General features: G+C 42.6%; 1 protein-coding gene across 6 annotated transcripts in view; it reads left to right on the top strand.

Moving 5' to 3' along the window:
• Positions 1-23,228, top strand: part of LOC310824276 (striatin-like) — a 113,406-nt gene that overhangs the window by 32,164 nt on the left and 58,014 nt on the right. For 5 of the 6 annotated variants that reach the window (XM_083697148.1, XM_083697146.1, XM_083697144.1 and 2 more), the window contains one exon: positions 2,610-2,683. In XM_083697148.1, the coding sequence (XP_083553274.1) occupies positions 2,610-2,683 (74 nt within the window). Of the gene's footprint in view, positions 1-2,609; positions 2,684-7,541; positions 8,088-23,228 lie in introns of those variants that run through there. The other variant, XM_083697149.1, reaches the window with a different exon arrangement.

Raw genomic sequence — 23,228 nt, 5'->3', positions numbered from 1 at the left:
TTGTACAATACAGAATACGCAGAACTTGGACAGTAGTCGTCTTACTATTACTGGTTTCAGATTTAGGATAGATCAATAATGAATATACAGAATATATACCAGGTAAATGGCGACTCATGAGCTTAAGAGAATTAACAGATATATGGATAACACGTTTTAATCACCACTTTCTAGTGACGACTCCACTATTCCAAGTGAAGGTTTAACATCAGTCACACTTTATTCACTCATGCGTGTATGCTTGTTCGGGATTGCGCAAGAGGACTTACCGAGGCTTTTACAGCAGAAAGGAGAGTCTGGGAATCTGGCGGGCGGGGTATGCCAGGCTCTCATCGGTCTCCACACAGTAGTTTTGGCCCAACTCCAGGGAACAGGGTGCGCGTAGTTGGGGTTAATCACTCCTGGTTTCTGGTCTGCTTCTGGTGAGGTTATCTCTGGGCAATCCCGGTCACGGTGTGACGTGTATCAGTCAAACATAGCCTGTACAGGTCACACGTTATTATTCGGGGGGGGGGGAGCCCCTTTTAGAGAAGGCCTAACTAAGCAGGTTAAGTAAGTAAGTTTCCCAATTAACATGAAGGGTACAGTGCCTCTGGAAAGTACTCAGACCCCTTCACTTTTTCCACGTTGTTGTGTTATAGACTCAATTTAAAATTTATTAGAAGAATTTGCCATCAATCCAGAATGACAAAGCGAAAACAGGTTTTTAGAAATGTCAAACCCTTTGCTATGCCACTCTTAAAATTAGCTAAAATGCAAAATGCCATCAACAAATCACTCATTTTGGAAATAATATCTTTGTTTTTATAGGATCTCTGATTTGCATCGGAATCATTTACACACTGTGAGGATCAGGTTGTCATTCCAAACTGAGCATATGGAGAGGAACAAAACTGCTCAGGAATGCGACCCTGAGGCCTGGGGAGACTTACAAAAATCTACAAAGTTGAATGGTGGAGAGGAAAAAGCACAGTCGATGGGACAACATCATCTCAGTCACTCTACAAAATTGGTCTATAACCAAGTGGCCAAAAATAATCCCTTCGATTATTTTCCATGATCTCATATCCATAATTGTGTTTGCAACAATGAATTCAAGTGATACAGCAAAGAAAGTGGCTGGAAATGTGTTTATTTGGTTTTACTACAAAGCATTAAGTTTGGTGCAAATCCAGCACATGCAATGCACCATCTCTCGTGTGAAGCATAGTGGTAGCTGCATCAAGTTATGGGTATGTTTGTCACTGGCAGGGACTGGGGAGTTTGTCAGGATCAAGAGAAAATTATGAAATTTGCTGAGTTGGTAGTGACATCCTAATCTACACAGTGTGTCATTGATTCCTATGCAATTCAGAGACCCTATAAAAACAAAGATGTTAATGAACTATTAACTATTCAAATGAACTATTATCCTTGCATTCAGATGGACTCAATTCAACTTATTGAGTGATTTGTTGATGACATTTTTGCATTTTAGCTAATTTTAAGAGCGTCACAGCAAATGGTCTGAATACTTTTGTACATGAGGTACTTCTGTATATCAATCTTAATAAATGTACTGACATTTCAAAAAATGTGTTTTCGCTTTGTCATTCTGGGGTATTGTGTGTGGATTGATGACAAATTCTTTTAATTCAATCCATCTTAAATTGAGTCTATAACAGAACAACATTTGGAAAAAGTGAAGAGGTCTGAATACTTTTCAAAGGCACTGTAAATCCACCGCTGGCCATAGTGTAGGTTCCGTGAGTTAGTCTGGGATGACGCATGGCCTGTTCTTCCGACACAATGAACCACTCTTATACAGTGCATCTGTAAAGGTTCCAGCATGCTTCTTTTGAACTCAGTTTTCTCACTTGTCACAAGACAAGGTATACAAAATATATTGTGCAGCCGATTCACAATCACAGGGGAACAAAAGTTGTTTTTAGAGGAGGAAATAAATGATCTATCCTCTTCAAAATTAAGTTGATAAACCTTTCAGATGAAGTTTAAAACCTCCAAGACTTGGTGCTGTTATGCCTGCTCTCATGGGAGGGCATGGCTGATGTTTTTTTTTGTGGTGGAGGATGTGCTACAGCTATGAAACCCTCCGCCACAGTTCGGCTGTGGTGGCTTGGCCAAGTGTTCGCCTGAGCAGGACACCGCTAGCAAGCAGCTCCAGCTAACAAGCAAACAGTTTGTTTGCTTCACATTTACGTCACTTTGTTTGCACAAACCCAGTGAACCTAGTTTCGACAAGAAGCTTGAAGACTGTTGTCTATGGTTGCTTAGCAACAGGTCCTATCTTTGAATACCTCTAAAAGGAATAGCAGGAATAGCCCACAAAAAATGCAGGATGTTCTTAATTGAAAAGGAAAAAGATATGCACATACCTTTTTTCGCTGTCATCGCAGATCAATAGGACATGTTTTTGCTTTTATCACAAAATCATGTGAATTTGAATCACTACAATTGAATCAGAGGTGCAAATCAAGCAAAGGAGTTTAAGTGAAATGCTCAGGTTTAAGCGTGTCTGGATTTTTGTTTGTCACTGTCCCATTACTTCTGCAGGGCACTGTATTTTGCTCACACTAAGCCCAGCTTTGTTTCTTTGTTTTCCCCTCTAGGGCAAAGTACCACAAGTTCATATATGGGACTGAGTTGAACCAAGGTGACATGAAGCCCCCAAGCTATGACTCTGGTAAGTCTTTCACAGAAAACCACACTCCCTTCTACATCGCCAACCCAGTCCCCTCACAGACACCTCAGCTCCATCTTATTAGCACCACTGTCCTCATGCTAAAACAAACCCTCAGTGGATCCAATCCCTCTCAGAACTAGATCAGTCCTGATTGTAATATCCAAGTGAGCCCACATATTCCACAGCAGTGTTTTTGTCTGGTGTTATAACAGCAGTGTTGGATGCTGTGGGCATTGTCTTTGCTGTGTGTGGCATGTCATGGTACCGGGTTAGAGCAGAAGAGACATTTTGAATATGTTTAATAAAAAGCTGCATTGAATATTTAACAGCTCCTCAGTGACAAAGTATTTTTGTTTGAACATATAGAAAAAAATATAGCTGGTGAGTGCTCTGATGGTTTATCTACTACTGCCTACAATGTTTTATGAAGAGGTCCCTCTGTAGTAACAGTATTAACTGCTGTTGTAGTTGCACAATGATCATTGTTAACACAATGATCATTTGTAAACTTTGTAAAGTCCAAAATAGACAAATCAGGATACTGATCATGCCCCTCTTTGTATTGCAGTTATTCTTCTTTCCTTTTCTTAATGTGGCATTGATGGAGTTTAAGGGTGGGGAGGGGAATTATTCTTACATGGAAAAATCTAGTGTAACCCCACTTCTTGAGAATATATCCGACTTCCTACTTCACATGGAGAAGCTCCTGCAAAAGATTGTGATAAAGGGAGGAATGGACTGTTCCAGATGTGGCCAAGTCAAGAGTTGAGCTGCTGATGAGGAGTTCTGTATAGCTGTGAGGTCCTGGTCAACCTCATACTCGAGAGAGGAGAGACGAGCCTCCGTCTTTCCCCACCCTACTCTGAGAAATCCCTGAGGAGGAGGAAGAGAGAGAAGCGGAGAGGCAATCACACTGGAAACCTGTGACCCAGAAGAGTTTTCCTGTGAAGACTGATGGCCATGTGGCTGAGCTGCAGAAGCAAGTGAGTGACCTACAGTCCATCATTGCAGCCATGAGGGAAGTCTGTGTCCGACCCGTTGAAGCTCAGATATCTAGTCAACCCATCAGAGAGGCAGAGACTGCACTCTTTAGAGAGGGGGAGTCAACCGTACACTGAGAGGCAGAAACGGAGTTCGCAAGAGAGGTGGCGGCATTCCCCATAGAGGCGGGATCAGAGGCCACCACCCTAGAGAGACTACTACGTCTTCTTTGGAACAAACTCCAACATGTTCGCTGTACTAGGGACGCTGTGGGAGAAGCTGGACTGTGGAACACAGGAAAGTGTACCCCGTCAGAGCCCCAACTGCCTAAAGGCCTGCCACCAGAGGAAAAGAGAGAACACTCTGAAGGAAGATGAACCCATAGGGTTAATTAAATGCACTTCTGTCAGGCCCCTGACTTTAACCCCCCCCCCCTTGCTGAAGCTGAGATTGAAGTTCACCAAGGCAACAAGGCCTCATACTGTCCTGATCGAGCCCTTTAAGAAGAGTGCCATGGCTAGTCAAGTAATGATGACCAGTGGCATCCATATTGTGCCTTCTCAGGGAAAAAAAAAAAGAGGGCCTGTAAGTCTGCAACCCAGGCTGAAGATTGGGGAACTGCATTATGTTGAAAGCGTGGCTCACACTCAAGTCACAGACCCACCTGTTCAACTTTGGTGACACCTTTCATACCATCTGACTGTAAAGAGCACTTGAAGACTGCTGAGTAAGAGAGCTCAAGCATTTTCACTGAATGAGTGGGATGTAGAGTGTGCTAAAGGAGTGAAGCATCAGATAAGGATGACAGGTGATCGCCCCTTTAGAGAGAGGTCTGCAGAATCGCTCCTGCAGATGTAGAGAATGTCCAAAAACACCTTTGAGGGATGCTGGAATCATCTCTGACTCTCAAAGCTATGCATCCCCCATAGTCGTGGTGAGGAAGAAGAGTGGCCAAATCAGGTTATGCATTGACTTCCGCACCCTGAACAGACGGACCATCCCCGACCAGGACACAGTCCCCAGAATAGACATGTTGGACTGCTTATCTGGAAGTACATGGTTTTCGGTGCTGGACCAAACAAAGAAAAAACAGCATTCATCTGTCCTCTCAGGATTTATCAGTTTGAGAGGATGCCACAAGGAGTCACCGGAGCTTCAGCAACATTGATGGAGAAGCCTGTCGGTGACGTGTTAGATATGTGTAATTTCTTCCGCAGCAACATAATAGTTTCCAGGTTTGTAATGAGATGAAATAAAGAGATCTGAAGGTTAATGTCTTTTGGAGAGGGTACTATATTCGATGTTACAAAGAAATTATGTTTCAGGCTAGCAGGTTATGTCTCTCTCTCCCTGGGACTCATCTCCCAGAGAAACTATATAAACTAGCCATGGAATTTGGCCTCGGAGGCCACAGATCCTATCTCTCTACTCCCCTTTCTCCAGCACCAGGTGTTATTTAGTCTCTGCGTTGTGTATTTGATCGATTGCTACTTGGCCAGAGGTGACATAGAATACTTGAAAATAGAATACAGGAATCATGGGACAATTCTCTAACACATGAACCTCCTTGAAGTGCTAGTCTACCTTGATGACCTGATTGTATTCGGTTGGACCTTGGAGGAATACGAGGAGAGACTTATGAAAGTTCTGGACTGGCTGAAGGCCTGAGGACTGAAGCTGTCAGTGGATAAGTGCCAGATCTGCCAGAACTCTGTGAAGTACCTTGGCCATATAGTCTCTGATCAGGGCATCTCCACAGACCCCTCCAAGATCGAAGCCCTCACCTCTTGGCCGAGACCAGAGAACCTGAAGGCCCTCCTGTCATTTCTTGGGTTTTTCAGATACTATCGGGAGGTTGTGGAAGGATACACTTTAGTAGTAAGGCCCCTCCAGGAGCGGACCAAAGGTTATGTACCCAGTTCTCCCTCTGGAGTTACCTACCTGAAGGATAAGTTCCTGGTTTACACAGACAATAATTCCCTCACCCATGTGCAAACCACAGCCAAGCTGGACGCCACAGGACAGAGGTGGATGGCCGTCCTGTCCAACTTTGATTTCAAGCTGCAGTACAGGCCAGGTCAGTTGAACATTCAACGCTGACGTGCTGTCAAGATGGCCTCACATCTGAGGAAGACGACTGGGTTGAGGTCCCCTCCCCAGAAGTCTGGGCCACCTGTCTACTGATTACTGCCAGGATCTCCTCGGACAGCAGAGGGATCCAGTCACATCCATTGTTGTCAGGGCCCTAAACTCACATAAGAGACCCTCCATGAAAAACAATGGTAACTCTGAGGAAACCATTCTCCTGAGGTCATGGAACATGCTTACCCTAACAAATGGAGTATTATATAGGAACCCCAAAAGCCCCAATTCTTGTCAGAGAAAGCTTGTCCTCCCCAAAGAGAAAATTATAGCAGAAACATCAGCAACATCCTGGTCATAACAGACCACTTCACCCACTATGCTCAGGTCTACCCCACCAAGGACCAGCGTGCAAGTAGTGTAGCCAAAGTCTTGTGGGAAAGGTTCTTCATGCATTATGGCCTACCAGTTTGTCTATAGCTGTGGAATCTTCTGTGTCTTCAGGATTGATTGATTTGAGTAGAATTCCTTCTGTATTTGAATAAAGTATGATTTGCTAGTTACTTTGTTAGTTTTTGGTAGAATAAGTGGGATTGGTTAGTCTGTCGGTTTCTGTTGAATAGCTTTTATTATTGTTTTGAGTAGATTGGCCATCTGGCTGTTTTGAAAGTGTTGACTGGTAGTTTGTGGGCTAATTATTGTCTGTAGGACTGCTGATAGATGCTCACAATCAGCAATTTGTGAATTGCACTTTTAACTGATCTGACAGCGTCAGCTGCGCACAAAGACAAGGGAGTCTATCTGTGGGAGTCCATCAAGGAAGGATGGAGAGAAGGGCCACACGAGTATTTGCTTTCGATATTGTTGTCATCAGTGCTAGCTATATTGCTTTTTGCTTTAGAATCCCTCAATCGAATCTCATGTGCTATAATGTGTTTTCTCCCTAATGATATTTCACCTTTCTGTAGGGTACTTAGACGAGGCACTCCACCTCGCCACAGCAACCAAACCAATCAAATCTGGTGTACCCTACATGCTCAAGATGTCTTGATCTTGCTGTTGCCAGAAGACTCTGGAACTGCCAGTCAGCAGAAAAGAAAGGAGAGGCTATCGCATCCTTTGTCTCCTTTAAATCCCTCCTTCCTGGCTCTCACTGAGACATAGATCACATCAGAGAACACGGCTACTCCAGTAGCACACTCCGCTGCCTAGTCCTTTTCTCACACCCCAAGACCCTCTGGTCGAGGGGGTGGCATAGGGCTCCTCATCTCACCTAAGTGGACATTTTAATGTTCTTTCTCTATCATATCTGTCCATATCCTCATTTAAATTCCATGCTGTTTCTGTTACTTTCCCTTTCAAACTTCACATTGTTATCTGTGGCCCCCCAGGTCAGCTTGGTGACTTACGAGATGAGATGGATGCCCTTCTCAGCTTCTTCCCTGAGGACGGCAAACCGCTCGCTCTCCTGGGTGACTTCAACATCAAATCAGAGAAGTTTCATTCTTCTGACTTTCTTAATCTTCTCTCCTCGTTTGACCTTACCCTGTCTCACTCTCCTCCGACTCATCAGGCAGTGTTCACCAGATCCTGCTCCACCTCCAACCTTATTGTTACCCCTCTTCTGGTTTCTGACCATCACTTTCTATCCTTCTCCCCTCAAATCCATCCCCTCCCATTCAAACTCTACCCATTCTATTACTACCCGCCGCAACCTGCGGACCCTCTCTCCCACCTCTCTCTCTTTCTCTGTTCTATCATCCCTTCTAGGGTTGTCACGATACCAACATTTTGACTTCGATACCATTGCATCACAATTTCGATTCTTAAATGATAGCACTGCAACCAAAAAAACATCAGGCAAAGTAAAAGACCCTATTAAATAACAGAAACAGAACATGGAAATTGTTTCACAGATAACATTTATTTTTATTAATAAAATAACAGAAGAACATCTTGAATATGAAAATTAAATAATCATAAATAATGACTTACATACATAATAATTTTTTATTTTTTTATTTTATTTTTTTAACAAAGCTTTAAACTTAGCTATTTTTCAGACAGTTCCTTTGTCTGCTAATGTGTCTTCTTACTCTTTTACAACAACCAGGAACTTTAACTATTTTCTGAAGCTATTTCCCAGACACCGCCTTGGCCTGCTTCAGGTTCTTGGCCAGGAAAACAAGAGTGTCAATGTGGTCCTCGGTTAACCTTATGCGCCTAGGCCCACAGATGATTCCTGATGTGCTGAACTGAAGCACAGCTTGAGGCTGAAATGCACAGATACTGTCTGGCAAACTGTGCAAGGGTGGGCAGGCTGGCTTCATGGCTCTTCCAGGTGAGTGGGTCTTCAGCACTTATCTCTGTCATTTCATTGTACACCAAAAACTCATTGGTAAATTTGTCAGCAGGGGTTTTGGGAATCATGCCCACTCTCCCAACCCCAGCCACTGCTGACTCAGCTGTTGCCCCCCCTCTTTTCAACCATGATGCTGGATACCAGCCTTTTCAGGTCTGTTTTTCTTTTCTTTGTTGCTGCTGTTGGTTCTTCATGTTGCTCATCTGCCTCTTGGGTCTGCTCCTCTGGCTGTTGAACTGTATCAGCTTTCTGCAGAAGCATTTCCTTTACCTCTTTCTCCATTGTCACAAAACTGTCCTTAAACCTAGGGTCCAGGAAGGTTGTTGTGTTGAGAAAGGTTTGCAACAGTATGTTTTCATATCGCTTCTTCAGGTCATCTCTTATTTTCTCTTTCATGTCAAGGTTAAAGATGCTGTCTGCCTCATCCTCTGTCACACACATGTAGAATGTCTTCTACATCAGGGGCAGGACAGAAAACAGTGTGGGATCTCTCTCTCCACTTAATGCGTCAGTGAAGTTACTCAGTGGGGCAAGGACCTCTCTCACAGTCTCAAGTATGGTGATATCAGTGTCATTTCTTTCTGTTTTCAGCCAGAACCGCACACTTGGCTTGTTGCTGTTCACAAAACCGCTCCACCATCTCAAAGGTTGAGTTTCAGCATGTAGGCTCATCATGGATGAGTGTGCTGGGGTACTTGCAAGGTCTTCTTATTTTTCCTGTCTTCCTGAGCCTGGACAGGCATGGCGAGACACGGTCCAGGTCTGTAGCCTTGCCTACCACTAGATGCACATGTTGGCCAAAACATGGGACCCAGCTGTAGTCTGCAAATGCTGTTTTGTTGTTTGAGGCATTGTTTGTGGTTATCCCAGCCATTTTTGATGGGTCCAATTCCCATGACTGGTATACCATTTCATGCAGACTCTCTGCTATGTGATCAGAATATAAAGTTGAACATCCTATGCACCATGACTGCATTTTCCAAGATTCAACAGGTTGCACAAGGTTCCTGATCGTATACACAGTCATCTGATCAATACAGATAAATTCAGCTACAGCTCTGTTCAGTCATTTGGCATCTTTTGAGTCTTTCTCATACGTTCAGTTCACCAGGAGAGGAGAAGACACTTGTTTTTTTTAAACTCACTCGCTTGCTTGACTGAATATTTAAGGACATGCTGAACTTCATTTTCATCCCTGAACGTGTTATGTTATCAAATCATGTATCTAAGCATATCCTTAACTATCAGACCTACTCGCTGACCTGTCATGATTTGAACTCCTTGAAGAGGTCGAAAGAAGAAAGATGCTTTGCTAAATTTGACGTGCTGCCTCCATTTGACTGTATGGCCTTGTAACATCTTTTACAAATTGGCTCTATAAGCAAAGTAATGCCAGATTTCACTTCTGGCATCGTTTTTATCAACAAGCTGGGGACAGCCAGCATCGACAATTGCGGTTTCCATCCTTCTCTTTCCTCCTCCTTGTCAACTCCTTGTGCGATTGTTTAGGTTTGTCTTTCCCAGCCACACGTGCCCACTATACATGCAGAGTGCATGCCAGAGCACACTGCCCCCCGTAAGCATATAGACAAATTACACTTATAAGATAATATTCCGCACAGCTCAAAGTAAATACTGCATCAAGCATTTATGGTAAAAACATAAAAAAAACTGTTCTAAGTTTGCTTAGTATAGAACCGTTTTCAAACCAGAGTATCGTGATACTTCTGTAGAACCGGTATGTCGTGCAACACTATTCCCTACCCTTGACTGAATCCTTCTCCCTTTTGTCAACTGATGCTGCCTCCTCCATCCTCATATCCACTCTTTCCTTGTCTTTTGACTCTCTGTGTCCACTCTCCTCTAGGCCAGCAAGATCCTCTCCTCCCGCACTATGGCTGTCTGAATCCCTGTGAGCTAGTAGAATAGGCCTTTGAGCAGCTAAGAGCCCCCTCCTCCCTCTCTGCAGATGACTTCGTCACCTACTTTTGTAAAGAAGGTTGATGACCTTAGCAGCTCTTTCACACAACCTCTTGCCATCATTACTACCACTCGTAGATTTGGCTCCGGTTTATCATCTCTTTCCCCTCTCCCCCCTGATGATATCCTGAAATGTGTCTCATCCAATCGGGCAACCACTTGCCCTCTCTATCCCATCCCCTCACCCCTTCTCCAATCCATCAAGAACAACATCCTTCCTTTCCTTACCACCCTCATCAATTCCTCCCTGACCACTGGCTCTGTCCCGGCTGCCTTTAAGACAGCCAGAGTCAAACCTCTTCTCAAGAAGCCATCACTTGACCTATCTGTTGTCCAAAACTCTTGTCTGCTGCGTTTGGCACAGTAAACCACCAGGTCCTTCTCTCCACCCTCTCAGAGCTGAGCATCTGCTCTGCACTCTCCTGGTTTGTATCCTACCTGGCTGATTGCTCATACCAGGTAACGTGGAGAGGAACGCTGTCCACATCACGCACCCTCACCACTGGTGTCCCCCAGGGCTCTGTCCTAGGACCCTTATTGGTCTTTCTGTAAATCTCTTGGCTCTGTAATTTCCTCACATGGTTTCTTGTACCTCTGCTATGCTGATGAGTCAACTTTTTATCTCTTTCCCCCCCTCTGACACACAGGTGGCAACATGTGTCTCACAGACATCTCTGCCTGGACATCTGCTCACCACCTCAAGTTCAGTCTTGACAAGACAGAGCTGCTCTTCCTTCCTGGGAAAGCCTGCCCTCTCCAAGACTTCTCCATCACTGTGGAGAACTCCTGTGTCCCCCTCCCAGACAGCAAAGACCCTTGGGGTGATCCTGGACAACCAACTGTCCTGTGCGGCTAACATCATCACAGCGGTGGCCCACTCCTGTAGATTCTTCCTGTACAACATTCAAAGGATACGCCCATTCCTCACGAGAGAAGCAGCGCAACTCCTGGTCGAGGCACTTGTCATCTCCCGTGTTCAATCTCCCCCAAATTCTCCCTCTCCTCCACTCCCAGTATCAGATTCAAGACCCTGGTGCTCGCTTACAAAGTGGTAAAGGGAACAGCCAGATCACTCCGTTATTTCACCTCTGCTGGCTGCTTGGCACCGCCATCTCTACGAGGACGTAGTGATCGCTCTGCTCAGTCACGGTCTTCTCTGTCTTGGTGCCCCAGTGGTGGAATGAGCTTTCAACCACTGTCAGGACGTACATTAGGGACCGGTCACTTTTATTCAGGAGGACTGTGTTTTTAGCTTTTTCATAAGCTCGTTCTGAGGTCTCATCCAGAGTCACTGTGGGCCACTGGTGATGTGAACACTGAAACGAGGAGTGAGGAAGAGACAGTTTTGCACAGAGTATATAGTATAGTATATTAGAAGAGTGGTGCCAATGAAGGAGTCAATTTTCTATTGGCTAACGCTAATAGAGACACAAATAGTTCCTTCACACCAACCGAAGATTTAAATGTTTAAACTGAATAGTTGTGTGGTTAAACCAGTTGAAGAGAGAGATTTTCCAAATGTGTGGTAGTTTCATTGTTTTACTTGAGAGTAGCCATGACGTTTTGGGGGCAGAAACTGCATATTTTCGGACGCCTTGTTAGCCCCTCCCACTTACATACAGTGCCCTGTGTATAACGGGACAGTGAAACATTTTTTTCTTCTTTTGGCTCTACACTCCAAAAGTTTGGATTTGAAATCAAACAATTATTACAAGGTTAAAGTAGAGATTCTCAGCTTTTATTTAATGGTATTTCTGTCCATGTAGCGGATGCTACTCAGAGACACTGATATAATTCACCAGCATGTTTGTATTGTGTTATATGGGCTAGGGCCCTTTAAGACTTGGTCGCAGTTGTGACAGAGGGTTATGCATTTTGTTTTATTCGCCGGTTGTTTTCACTGGGTTGGTGATGCTAGTTGTGAGGTGAAAAACGCATTTGGGCTTTTCACTGCAAACAAGTCTCTGGTTCCTTTGTTCCCTTCGACTCATACATCCATATTGTTTTCAACATTCAGAAATTACAACACTTTGTATGCAAAGTCCCCCTGTTTGTATCTATCAAATGTCCAAATTAAGCACTGATGTTGAGTATTTGGACTACAATCCTTTGCATGCAATACTGCCTGAAGTCTGCGAGCCATTGACCCCACCAGATGCTGGGTGTCTTCTCTGGTGATGCTCTGCCAGGCCTGTACTGCAGCCATCTTCAGCTGTGTTTTGAGGTATTTTTGCTAGAATCTTATCAGGAAATGAAATGCATGTTACAGTAGGCCAGAGTTTAGAAGAACATATTTCACATGATTGAAATGAGAGTTTTTATAAATTAATCAAAAATGTTTACATGCCATGTGCAATGACGAGAATAAAACAACGAATATTTTCACTGTTTTACTGCCCGTGTCAAACTAGTCATTTATAGTTGCCTACTGTCTGTATTTGACTGTTCTTTTTTTTTTGCCCCTGTCCATTACATAATGTATAATAGTTGGCTACAAATGATGTATTTTCATATAGGTGTCATATAATTGCTGTAGCCTTGGACAGTTGTTGATGTGTGACATTCATGATCTGTAGGCTACACATTTTGTTTCAGCTCCTGAGTGTGTGTGCATGCTTGACCTCCGCTTACAACAAGCTCAAATTGTTTGCCGTTAACAAACGAAAGTATGACAATTTATCTTGCCACTTAGAGCAGGGGTGTCAAAACATTTTTCTTTGACGGCCAGATTGGGAAAATTGAAACCACCTGGGGGCCGCACTGGAATGACCAAATATAAAATAAACGGATTGACAGTCATTTCTTGAACAACTGTCTTATTGAGTTGAAAACCATTAAATAACTCCAATTTGTTCATGTATTCTACATTAAGACAATGTTTATTTGTCCAGATTATTAAATTTTTTTTTAAGGCCAGCAAGATTCCAACATATACAGTGCCTTTGGAAAGTATTCAGACCCCTTCACTTTTTCCACATTTTGTTGTGTTATAGACTCAATTTAAAATGGATTGAATTAAAATAATTTGCCATCAGTCCACACACAATACCCCAGAATGACAAAGCGAATTTCAGTAAATGTATTAAAATTGAAATACAGAAATACCTCATGTACATAAGTATCCAGACCCTTTGCTATGACACTCTTAAAATTAGCTAAAATGCAAAAATGTCATCAACAAATCACTCAATAAGTTGAATTGAGTCCATCTTAATGGAAGGAAAACAGTTAATGTAATTTTGGAGTTAATATCTTTTTATAGGGTCTCTGATTTCCATAGGAATCAATTACACACTGTGAGGATCAAGTTGTCATTACAAACTGAGCAAATGAAGAGGAACAAAACTGCTCAGGAATGTGACCCTGAGGCCTGGGGAGACTTACAAAAATCTACAAAGTTAAAGAGGAAAAAGCGATGGGACAAGATGATTCTCAATCACTCTACAAAATTGGTCTATAACCAATAATTGTGTTTGCAACAATGAATTCAAGTGATGCAGCAAAGAAAGTGGCTCAAATATTTGGTTTTACTAGAAAGCATTAAGTTTGGTGCAAATCCAGCACATGCAATGCAGTTTCCGCATCTCTCGTGTGAAGAATAGTGGTAGCTGCATAAAGTTATGGGTATGTTTGTCACCGGCAGGGACTGGGGAGTTTGTCAGGATCAAGAGAAAATTATGAAATTTGCTGAGTTGGTAGCGACATCCTGATCGACAGTAATTGATTCCTATGCAAATCAGACCCTATAAAAATAAATATATTAATTCCAAAATTACATGAACTGTTATCCTTGCATTAAGATGGACTCAATTCAACTTATTGAGTGATTTGTTGATGACATTTTTGCCTTTTAGCTAATTTTAAGAGTGTCATAGCAAAGGGTCTGAATACTTATGTACATGAGGTATTTAAATTTTAATTAATTGAATGAAATTTCTAAACCTGTTTTCACTTTGTCATTCTGGGGTATTGTGTGTGGTTTGATGGCAAATTCTTTTAATTCAATCCATTTTAAATTGAGTCTATAACGCAAAAAAATGTGGAAAAAGTGAAGGGGTCTGAATACTTTCCGAAGGCACTGTATATCAAATCTTCTATTTAGCAACAACTGGAGCCCATATATTCTATTCTTGCCTAAGGTTCAACAATTTCACCCATCAGTTGTAACACAGTGCACATTATTTACAAAAAACGTATTATTGTGTTTCTTTTCAGACATTTCTTTTAACATACAACTGTGCATGTTCATTTCAACAGCTGAACTGTAGCCTAATTAATGGGCAACTAACTGTTGTTCTTGCTCATACTACTTATTATTTAAATTCTTCCAATTCTTCCAACTCAACTCTTCCAACTCCTACAACTTTTAAGAGATTCACACCAATCCAACTTTACAATGTGCAATGTACTTTTCAAACTATTCAAGCATGAAAGTGGCAATTTTAACATGGAGGTCTCCAAATTATAAAACCTGTAAAAAGCTTTCTGATACCCATTATACTTTTGAAACTATTAAGCTTTTTGTAACTCCAAAAACTCATCCAGTTAACATGGTGGAATGTTGATTTAGGCCAACATTCTGTGAGCTCCTTTGACACTATTCTTATTGCAACTGCTATGGAACTTTCAGGCCTCTTGAACAAAAACAGCATGAGACCTGCAGAACACAGTTTCTTCACATTCTTATAGGCTAGTATTCAAATTTGGTATTCACCCACCAAGTGTAATGCAATTAGTTTTGTATTATATTCTGACATAGTATATTCATATTCATTTGGGTTTGGTGGACTTCACTCACTGGACAGGCCTAATGAGAGATGTGAAACTGATTTGGAACGAAGTATCTGTCAAGTCTTATTTGAAAGCCGTGGTAGTGACTCGCATGACGTCACGTTAGTGGGTGTCGTTCAATCTCAATCTCAAACGGTTCTTGTTCAAGTTCATAATAGAAAAAGTCTGCTCACAAATGTAAGTGGAACCGAATAAGCTCAGCATTCTTTTTGCGTGGCACCATATCTGGGGAAATCTCGCTTTAATCATGCCCTGATAAAAGTCTGGCAGAGACTGCTGCTGGTGACGGCTGTGCAGTGCATCGTCACCTTGCATCTCAATGAGTTCCAGCTGTAGCTCCTCAGGAGCATCATCAGTATTAACAGTAAAGGGACACAAGAACATGAGAATGTCCTTCTCAATAACTGAGATCTTGAAAACGCCTGTTGAACTCTGCAGACAGTGATGCAATCACGTGCACATTGATTCCCCATTTGTCCAGCGATATTTTCATCTGGAAAACAGGCCATCACCTCTCGTAGGTAGGAGAAGTGTGTGACGTTGGGTTCAGTCTGAGTCAGGTGTCTGTCAAACAGGCGGAGTTTAGCAGCATGGCTTTGATGTTTGTGTACATCTGGGACACCACTGTGTTTTTCCCTTGCAGACTGGTGTTGAGTACATTCAAATGTCCCTTGATGTCGGTCAAAAATGTAAGGTCTGCCAGCAAGGCAGGGTCTGACAGCTCTCCCCATGGCTGACCCTTCCCTGTCAGAAACTGTTCGATCTCTGCTCTCAGGGAGAAAAAGTGTTGCAGCACAGAGCCACGAATGAGCCATCTGACGTCATTGTGATAAATCACATCCCCATATCCTGCATCCTTGCACGAATAAAGTTCACAATCATGACAACAAGATGCATTTTGCGCTCAGGGCTTGCTGGTGAATAATGCAGTGGAGTTTAATAGCGTCGCCCCCTGACTCGCTCACATTCTTGCACACCAACATGGCCAATCCGCGCCGCTCACCTGTCATCGCTGGAGCGCCGTCCGTGGTTATTCCACTCAATTTCTCCCATCGCAATTGCATGTCCTCAGTAGCATCAGACACTGCCTGGAATAAATCTGACCCCCTTGTTTGTCCTTTTCGACTCTGAAGATCAAGTAGCTCTTCTGTAACATGCATGTTGTCATCAACCCCTCTTACAGAAATTGAAATCTTGCCTTTTCTCTCTCACTCGCTTCTTTATGTCAGATGATAAATACTCTATTCTATGGGCAACAGTATTCCGGGAAAGACTCACATTCATGATGTCCTGCTTTTCTGGGCACACAACATCCACCACTTTCGTGAGGCGCTCAGCACCCTCAGCAAAGGGTTTCCCGTGGTTTGCGATTAGCATTGCCACTTCGTAGCTGGCCTTGGTGACTTTTTCCTGCGCATTGTTAGCTCGAGTGAACAGCCCTTGTTGTGAGGCTAGGCTTGCCTCCGAATGTTTTAGTTTTTCCAACCTTGCATCCCCTGTGTATGTCTTGAAAATGCTCCCATGCTTTGTGTCATAATGTCTCTTAATATTGAACTCCTTGGCTACAGCAACTGACTCTTGGCAAATAAGGCAAACACACTTCCCTCGATTTTCAGTGAAAAAATATTCACAATGCCAGCGTTCTTAAAATCTGTGCTTCTTTTTTGCTGTGGCTGTGACGGAAACTTTACAAATTAGCTGTTTAATAAGTCAAAGATCTGACGTCCTCTCTTTGGATTGTGCCGCAGTAGCTGCCATTGGCCGTTAGTTGGGCTTCTTCTTTTGACCACACAATGCAATCTACAATTGGCGAGTTTGAGAGCTGCCATCGCATGGTCAAAATAAGAACTGCAGCATAAGTATACATTTTGAAAATGTATTGTTTAAAATCTAACGTTTAAAATCTCTTATGGGCCTTGATTGGTCCGTGGGCCGGTCTTTGGACACCCCTGCACTAGAGACATATACAGTGGGGGAAATAATTATTTGATCCCCTGCTGATTTTGTTAATTTGCCCGATTACAAAGAAATGACCGGTCTATAATTTTTATGGTACTTTTATTTCAACAAATAGAGACAGAATATCAACAAAGAAGTCCAGAAAAAACACATTATATAAAGTTATAAATTCATTTGCATTTGATCGAAGGAAATAAGTATTTGATCCCCAAGCAAAACATGACTTAGTACTTGGTGGAGAAACCCTTGCTGGCAAGCACAGAAGTCAGACGTTTCTTATAGTTGGTCACCAGGTTTGCACACATCTCAGGAGGGATTTTGGTCCACTCCTCTTTACAGATCCTCTCCAAATCCTGAAGGTTTCAAGGCTTTTGCTTGGCAACTCGAAGCTTCAGCTCCCTCCACAAATTTTCTATAGGATTAAGGTCTGGAGACTAGCTAGGCCACTCCATGACCTTAGTGTGCTTCTTCTTGAGCCACTCCTTTGTTGCCTTGGCTGTATGTTTTGGGTCATTGTCATGCTGGAAGACCCATCCACGACCCATCCTCAGTGCTCTGGCTGAGGGAAGGAGGTTCTCGTCCAAGATCTTATAGTACATGGCCCCGTCCATTGGCCCCTCAATGCAGTGAAGTCGTCCTGTACCCTTAGCAGAGAAACAACCCCAAAGCATAATGTTTCCACCTCCGTGTTTGACGGTGGGGATGGTGTTCTTGGGATTGTAGCATTCAGCATTTCTCTCCCTCCAAACACGAAGAGTCGAATTTATGCCAAAGAGTTCAATTTTGGTCTCATCTGACCACATCACCTTCTCCCAAGCCTTCTCTGAATCATTTAGGTGTTCATTGGCAAACTTCAGATGGGCCTGTACATGTGCCTTCTTGAGCAGGGGGACCTTGCGGGCACTGCAGGATTTCAATCCGTTACGGTGTAGTGTGTTACCAATGGTTTTCTTGGTGACTGTGGGTCCCAGCTGCCTTGAGATCATTACCAAGCTCCTCTCGTGTAGTTCTGGGCTGATCCCTCACCCTTCTCATGATCATCCTTACCCCACGAGGCGAGATCTTGCATGGAGCTCCAGGCCGAGGGCGATTGATGGTTATTTTGTATTTCTTCCATTTTCTAATAATTGCACCAACAGTTGTCTCCTTCTCACCAAGCTTCTTGCTGATGGTCTTGTAGCCCATTCCAGCCTTGTGCAGGTCTACAACTCTTACCCTGATGTCCTTTGAATGTTCTTTGGTCTTGCCCATGGTGGTGGAGAGGTTGGAATGGAAGAGATTGATTCTATTGACAGGTGTCTTTTATACCCATAACAAGCAGAGATTAGGAGTACTTTTCCTAAAGTGACAGGACTAATCTGTGTGCCTCATGGGCATATAACCGGTCTGTATGAGCCAGAATTCTTGCTGGTTTGTAGGGGATCAAATACTTATTTCCTTCGATCAAATGCAAATTAATTTATAACTTTATATAATGTGTTTTTTCTGGACTTCTTTGTTGATATTCTGTCTCTATTTGTTAAAATAAAAGTACCATAAAAATTATAGACCGCTCATTTCTTTGTAATCGGGCAAACTAACAAAATCAGCAGGGGATCAAATAATTATTTCCCCCACTGTATACAATTCGAATGATGAGCACAATCCAATCCCACTCCTCCACCCAGAACAGTAAAGTTTTTCATTCAACAAATTCTGTTAGTTCATAGAAGATTGACATGCAAACATTGATTTTACTGTAGCCTTTAATGTTACATATTTTAGAGAACTGCGGCCGCACCCCCCCTTCCGACGTGCCTGGTTATCACTAAAAATGTCGGACGCACGGCGACTGTATGAATTGTCAGACAGATGGACTGCATAAACCTCCAGCTGATTTAGCCTCATTTGTCATTGATTAGATATCACCTTTCTAGTAAAGCGTGCATGGATTTGGCAGAGCCGATTGTGATGCTTAGTGATAAACTATATAGGACAGCAGAAGATGACTGACTTTAGCCCGCATTTGATGACAAATTTGCTCACCTTCCCCCACGATATTGTAATTCACTGCCCATCATGACCCACTTATTGCAGCAGAGATGTTCGTCATGGTTCTGTGATCTGTCTGTTAGCCTGTGTATGTTGCCATGTTACGACACAGTTGTCATCGAGAACATAAGTATTGACAAGTCTCTCTGTCTTAACTCACTCTTTAATATACCGATAGCAACTTGCACTCTGGAAGTGTAGATATCACACTGGTTAGGCTACTCCAAAAGCCACATTGGCATAGGCTCCTGCTAGATTGTAGCGCAGGTTTGGATGAGTTGGGATTGATATACTGACAAATATATGCAATGCTCTCATGATCAGAGCTGTTTATCGGGTCCGGACGGGTGCACTCGAGTGAATCAGCTGTAGGCCTTGTTATTTACCGGAGACCCAATAATTTCATGCTTTTCACTTGCACTAACCACTATGTTATTCTCCCATCAACCGGAATGTGATCAAGAACGTGTTGAATAAAAAAAAAATCAAATAACAGCACAAACCAGCACATTTACCAGTTACTGGCCATTTTTATGAAATAGGTAGGGAAAGGTGAAGGGGAAATTAAATGTCTGTGTGTGCTTGCTTGAGCTCTGCTTACAAGAAGCTCAAATCGTTTCCGATTAACAAACAAAAGCGGGACAATTTATCTAGGCACTACACAGTCTTTTAGAGATACAATTCAAATGCTCTTCATTTACCAAATTTTGTTCGTTCAAAGTGTTGTTATATTTTAGGGAACTGTTATCAATTCCATTTTACAGCAAGATAGTTACAGACCCTGTGTCTGCTGCAGCAGCGACATTGAAGTATACCCCGCTGCGATGTCGAATTGCTCGTGTTCAACACTGGCCCACTGTAAATTGGATTCAAATCTAAAGATTGACTTGGCTAGTCAAGAACTTTACACTTTTTGGCCCTGAAAAACTCCCTAGTTGCAATGGAAGTATGTTTTGGGTCATTGTCATACTGTATGATGAAGCGCCATCCAATGAATTTGGAGGCATTTGCTTGTACTTGAGCAGACAATATGTTTCTGTACACTTCAGAATACATTATATTGCTGCCATCAGCAGTTACATCATCAATGAAGACAAGTTAGGCGGTGGTAGTGGCAGCTATACATAACATTAATACCCCCTCCACCAGGTTTCACAGATGAGGTGGTATGCTGTAAAACTTGGGCAGATCCTTTTTTCTCCAAACGTTCCACTTGCAATCACTCTGGTACATGATAATATAAATCTTATCTGTCCACAAGACCTTTTTCCAGACCTCTGCAGGCTTTTTAGCAAGCTGTAAGTGACCATCCTTTTTGAGCATAACTAGTGGTTTGCACCTTGCAGTGTGTCGAAAGATATGGACTTCCCTCTATCTGCAATGCCTGGTCCTAGACAGGCCTGTGTGGAGTAATGATGTTCTGAAGTAAAATCAAGTGTTATCAATAGGATATACAAAATAAATAATGATATAACATCAAAATATAACTATTCCAATGTAGCTAATAAAGTAACAGCGAATGTAACCATTCAAATATAACCAATAGTACATGTTTTAATACATTTAATGTTTCAAATGTACCTAACGGAATGTTTAATGTGGAAATGTGTTTAACATGTTTAATGGTTGATGTTTGTTTTATGATTAAAGTTGAAGTGTTGATCTGTATTCAAGTTTGGTAGGGAGAGAGAGGTGAATGACGTGGGCCTTATCTGGAGGGTACTTTCCAAACAGGGGAAGATGTGCCCAAATATGGTGTAACATCCACCGAAGATACTTTCCAGAACAGGGGAAGGTATGCCCAAGAAAAATAAGTATTTTTTGTTTTGTTCTTGTTAGAAGTTTAGATTGAAATAGACACCTAATTTGTGTTATCCTCCTTGTTATATTGTAAAAAGTTAGATTTCACGATGCATATTACATCATAGGATCTAAATGGTTATTCTAGCCTCTTTTTAAAATATCTGGGCCTACCAGCCCATTTTGCGTTTGCTGAGGTCACCAGTGCTTTTTTTCTCTTTTTAATGATATTCCAAACTGTTGATTTTGGCAAGCTTAAGGTTTTGGCGATGTTTTCTGATTGGTCAGCCTAATAAAGGCTTCCTTGACTTTCATTGACACCACTTTGATCCTCATGTTTAGAGACACCAATAGCAGACTCCAAAGGCAAATGCAAAGCCTAGAATCAAATTGACAGCTCTTTTATGCCTGCACAAATGATGTGACGGAACACACCTGACTTATTAGAAACACTTGTCAAGGCAATTGTCCCATTACTGGGTAATTGGGTACTCTGAGGTAGCGGGACTATGCATAAAAAGTGTTGTAATTTCTGAATGGTGAAACCAATATGTACACAAATACCATAACATAAAAACTGAGAATCTCTACTTTAACCTCACCGCAATTCAGTCTGGACACTTAAGTCGTTAATGTAAAGTGTTTTAATGAAATGTACAATTAGATTTGGCATAAAGGATGGCTCCACTCTCCCCACTTGAATTAAACAACATTATAATACAAATAAAATATGTTGCGGGGAGACCATGAACTTCGAACCCCCTGTAGGTAGGTAACAACAGAGCTAACCTGCAGGTGGAAGCTGGGGTGCGGGTGGGATGCTCAAACGAACAAGCTGCATGAACGACTGCTCAGCTATGGTGGAGTCTAAACATGACTGGCTCTTATAGCCTGTGACATGATCTGCATAAGTGAGAACCGGCCAGCTGCGTCCTCCTTGCTGTGCCTAACACCGTCCTGAACCGAGCCTTCAGTCCTGGCACTGAATCAGACTGCTCCTGCAAGTACAGGAATTTAAGCCATCCGAGTAGTAACCTGCAACACACTTGAAAAGCATAGGGAACACAATGTCGCCGACTAAGTTAAGCGATAAAGCGCCTCAAGCCTACACGTGACACGGCAACCATGAATACTGAACTTTGCTGAACATTAAACGTGCAATTCTCTGCTGGAACACTTTAGTTAGTGGAGTTAGCTCCGAAGTTACCACTGTGCCCTGTATAGCAAACTGAACCCATGTTATATTGTTGAAGCTAGAATACCAACCACATGCACTTCTAGAAAAGAACCCCCCAAAAAACTTGAAACTCTGAACTGATACTACACAACCACATGAGCTAAGACATAATGAAGCTCTTATAACTATTTGCTACGTACTTCCCAACTGGTACACCACATTACATGTAAAGACGCAGAAACTCAACCTGAGAAAACAATGTTTAACTTCCCTGTTCACGGATGGGCTCACAGGCACTTGGCAGGAATGCTTTGCTGGAAGGCAGAGGCTATCTTCTGGTCGGCCATCCCTCTCGAACGAGAACAAGAATATCCGTGTCCGAGTCATCGCGAACGAACTGTGATGGAAATCTTTCAGTGAAAAACAATAAACAATGTTTGGTCTCAGTTGAGAGTTTTAATGCATATACAACGTTTAAACAACGTTGTTTAAAGCTGCATCAGCATTCCTTCACCAACAGTGTGGATTCAGATACTGATGCTGTGGCTGAGGAGAGGACCCTCCTTTACTCCAATGCTCGTACGTCATAGGTCTAGGGGTAAACATATCTTGCACCTGTTTGATGATAGAGAAGCTGGGAAAGAAGCGTAGGCGTTGTGAGCCACTATCTCAAACCTCAGCCTGCAGTTAGGAGTGTTCCAAGGTCACATAACATCTCTGATAGAACAGAAGGAGCAGTCGGTTTTGGTTCTTCCTCAGTCACATAATTAAAAATAACAAAGTACATTGGGTCACAGAGAGGTCAATACATTTCATATATGACTTAAGCAAAATAGTACAAATATATTTTTTGCCATTACAGAACCCATGAGGGACGTGAACCCCAGGTAAAATAACATTGAGAATGCACCTGTGGGCCAAATCAAAACAATAGAACAGAAGATTCCATCGAGAGGTAGGAACTGCAAGACAATAAAGAAAATCGTGGGTAATCCAAGATGGTGAATCCGATGGTTGAGGCCACAACAGTTCTCACACACGTAAAGCAACAATGATCCACAAGGAAACACTCGTCATCTGTAGAAGCAATCAAGCTTGCAGTAAAACACTCGTAGAGCAAAGGCAAAACTAATAGCAGAAATCTTGCAAATGGTTAATCCTAATATGATCACCCGGTTAGCAAAAAACAAAGTGTAGGACGAAAATGCAGCCAAGTTGGATAGCTTACTCTCAAGTGTATGACGAAGTTACTTAACAAGCTAACAAGAACCCCAACCAGGTGTGGGTAAGAGTATGCTCAAACGGACGAGCAAGCATGAACGACTGCTCAGCTATGGTGGAGTCTAAACATGACTGGCTCTTATAGCCTGTCCCATGAACAT

Source organism: Argentina silus (assembly GCF_951799395.1).
Source record: "Argentina silus genome assembly, chromosome: Y".
In the NCBI taxonomy this organism is placed as follows: Eukaryota; Metazoa; Chordata; class Actinopteri; order Argentiniformes; family Argentinidae; genus Argentina; species Argentina silus.
Note: the sequence above shows the minus strand (reverse complement) of the source record. Positions and strands in the feature narration are given on the sequence as shown.